General features: G+C 28.9%; 1 protein-coding gene across 2 annotated transcripts in view; it reads right to left on the bottom strand.

Moving 5' to 3' along the window:
• LOC106471730 (medium-chain specific acyl-CoA dehydrogenase, mitochondrial-like) overlaps nt 1–1,652 on the bottom strand; it is a 74,686-nt gene that overhangs the window by 53,783 nt on the left and 19,251 nt on the right. For both annotated transcript variants that reach the window (XM_013932349.2, XM_022400335.1), the window contains exons 7-8: nt 1,107–1,187; nt 62–192 (exon numbers count right to left, since the gene is read on the bottom strand). In XM_013932349.2, coding sequence (XP_013787803.1) covers nt 62–192; nt 1,107–1,187 — 212 coding nt within the window. The remainder of the gene's footprint in view (nt 1–61; nt 193–1,106; nt 1,188–1,652) is intronic.

Below are 1,652 nucleotides of genomic sequence, written 5' to 3'. Positions count from 1 at the left end.
AATAAGGTTAAAAATTATGTATTTAACACAACAATTAAAAAGTTCTGTAAAAACTAAATACCAGTTAGCCTTTCCACCATTAGTTATCCACATTTTCTGGCCATTGAGAATCCATCGGTCACCTTTTTTTTCAACTTTGGTCTTTATTCCTGCAACATCAGAGCCTGCTCCTGGTTCTGTAACACAGTAGGCCTAAAACAATAGTAATAATAAAAGACCATTCATTGTATCTAACAATTCTATAACAGTGTATGTTTAATAAAAAAAAAGTTCATTCCTTATATCTAATAATTCTATGGGAATAAATGGAAAATTTATAGAGAGCATCCAACTATAGTAAAACCATGAATGAAAATAGTTGGAAGTGATAATACATTCTTCCATAATGGGGCTTTTAGGTTCCTAAATGAATAAAGCCAGTAAATAACACATGATTATCAAGCAGTTTCTCTTACAACTGGAAACTTAAGTATCCTCAAAATTTCTACTGCAGTTAGCATCAACTGGTAATGTAAAAACCAGTGACTATTAGAGATTCACATGTTGAGTTTTTGTCAAAATCAATGACTAAAATAACTTGAATTATGTCATTAAGTACGAACTTCCATTATAAGATTTATAAAGAAAGGAGGCAGGTAAAGGAGATAGGAATAATTTAAGAAAAATAAACACTGGTATATTAACTTGGCTCACATTTATTCCACATTCAAAACATAATATCTCTTTGATTCATACATTTTTACAAAACAACTTTTTTGAAATATGCTGAGTAGTACAGTTTAAAAAAAAAAAGATAAACTAATTGAGAAACTAAAAAAATACAACATAATCTCTCACAGTCTGAAGTAAATTGCAGAAAATCTTTAAACAGAAAAATATTTATTAATGAAAATATATTTTGATTATATTAGTCACTTTTTTTAATACAACAACGTTTCACATGAAAAATAGTAAAATTTGGAGCATACAAAAGTGAAATGGCACAAATTATCATGCACAGTAATTCTCAGGAAATACAAAGAGAAATATCAAAGAAGACACCTCAGCTTCAGTATATGCAATAAAACACTGGGTACAAAATATGATGACAAAAACTCTTAACTTACACACATTAAAGGCTCTTCTACGAGTCTTGTTAAGTATTTTTTCTTTTGTTCTTCATTTCCTGCAAGAATTACAGGGGCTTGCTAAGAGGACAGAAAAAAAATGGATTTAAAATACAAATGAAAAAATAATATGCAATTTCTTGCCTTATAGAAATGTAAATAATAATAAAAAACCTAACTTTCCCATCAACATTTTACAGTGTACAAATATATAATCTGAATACAACACTATAATCCAAAATTACACTATTACACCAGCACATATAATTGTATGGAGTTTCTTTCATGAGTTATCCATACATTTGTCTATGATTTTATGCTAACAGACTAATGCAAAGGTAACTCTTATAACAAACCCATAGTCTCAAGATGTGGGGATTGTTATGTTTCAATGGGACAACAACCATGAACTCTCAAATTCACAGACTGGCCACACTAACCACTAACTGTAGTTAGCCTAATTACATGTTGTCATGATATAAAAGACTGTTTGGTTTAAATGTTAGTGATTAATTTATATTTGTGAGTGAATACTTTATTATTTTT

This window comes from Limulus polyphemus, unplaced genomic scaffold, assembly GCF_000517525.1.
Source record: "Limulus polyphemus unplaced genomic scaffold, Limulus_polyphemus-2.1.2 Scaffold4817, whole genome shotgun sequence".
NCBI lineage: Eukaryota > Metazoa > Arthropoda > Merostomata > Xiphosura > Limulidae > Limulus > Limulus polyphemus.
The sequence above is the reverse complement of the archived record's forward strand: the minus strand, read 5'-3'. Positions and strand labels throughout refer to the sequence as shown.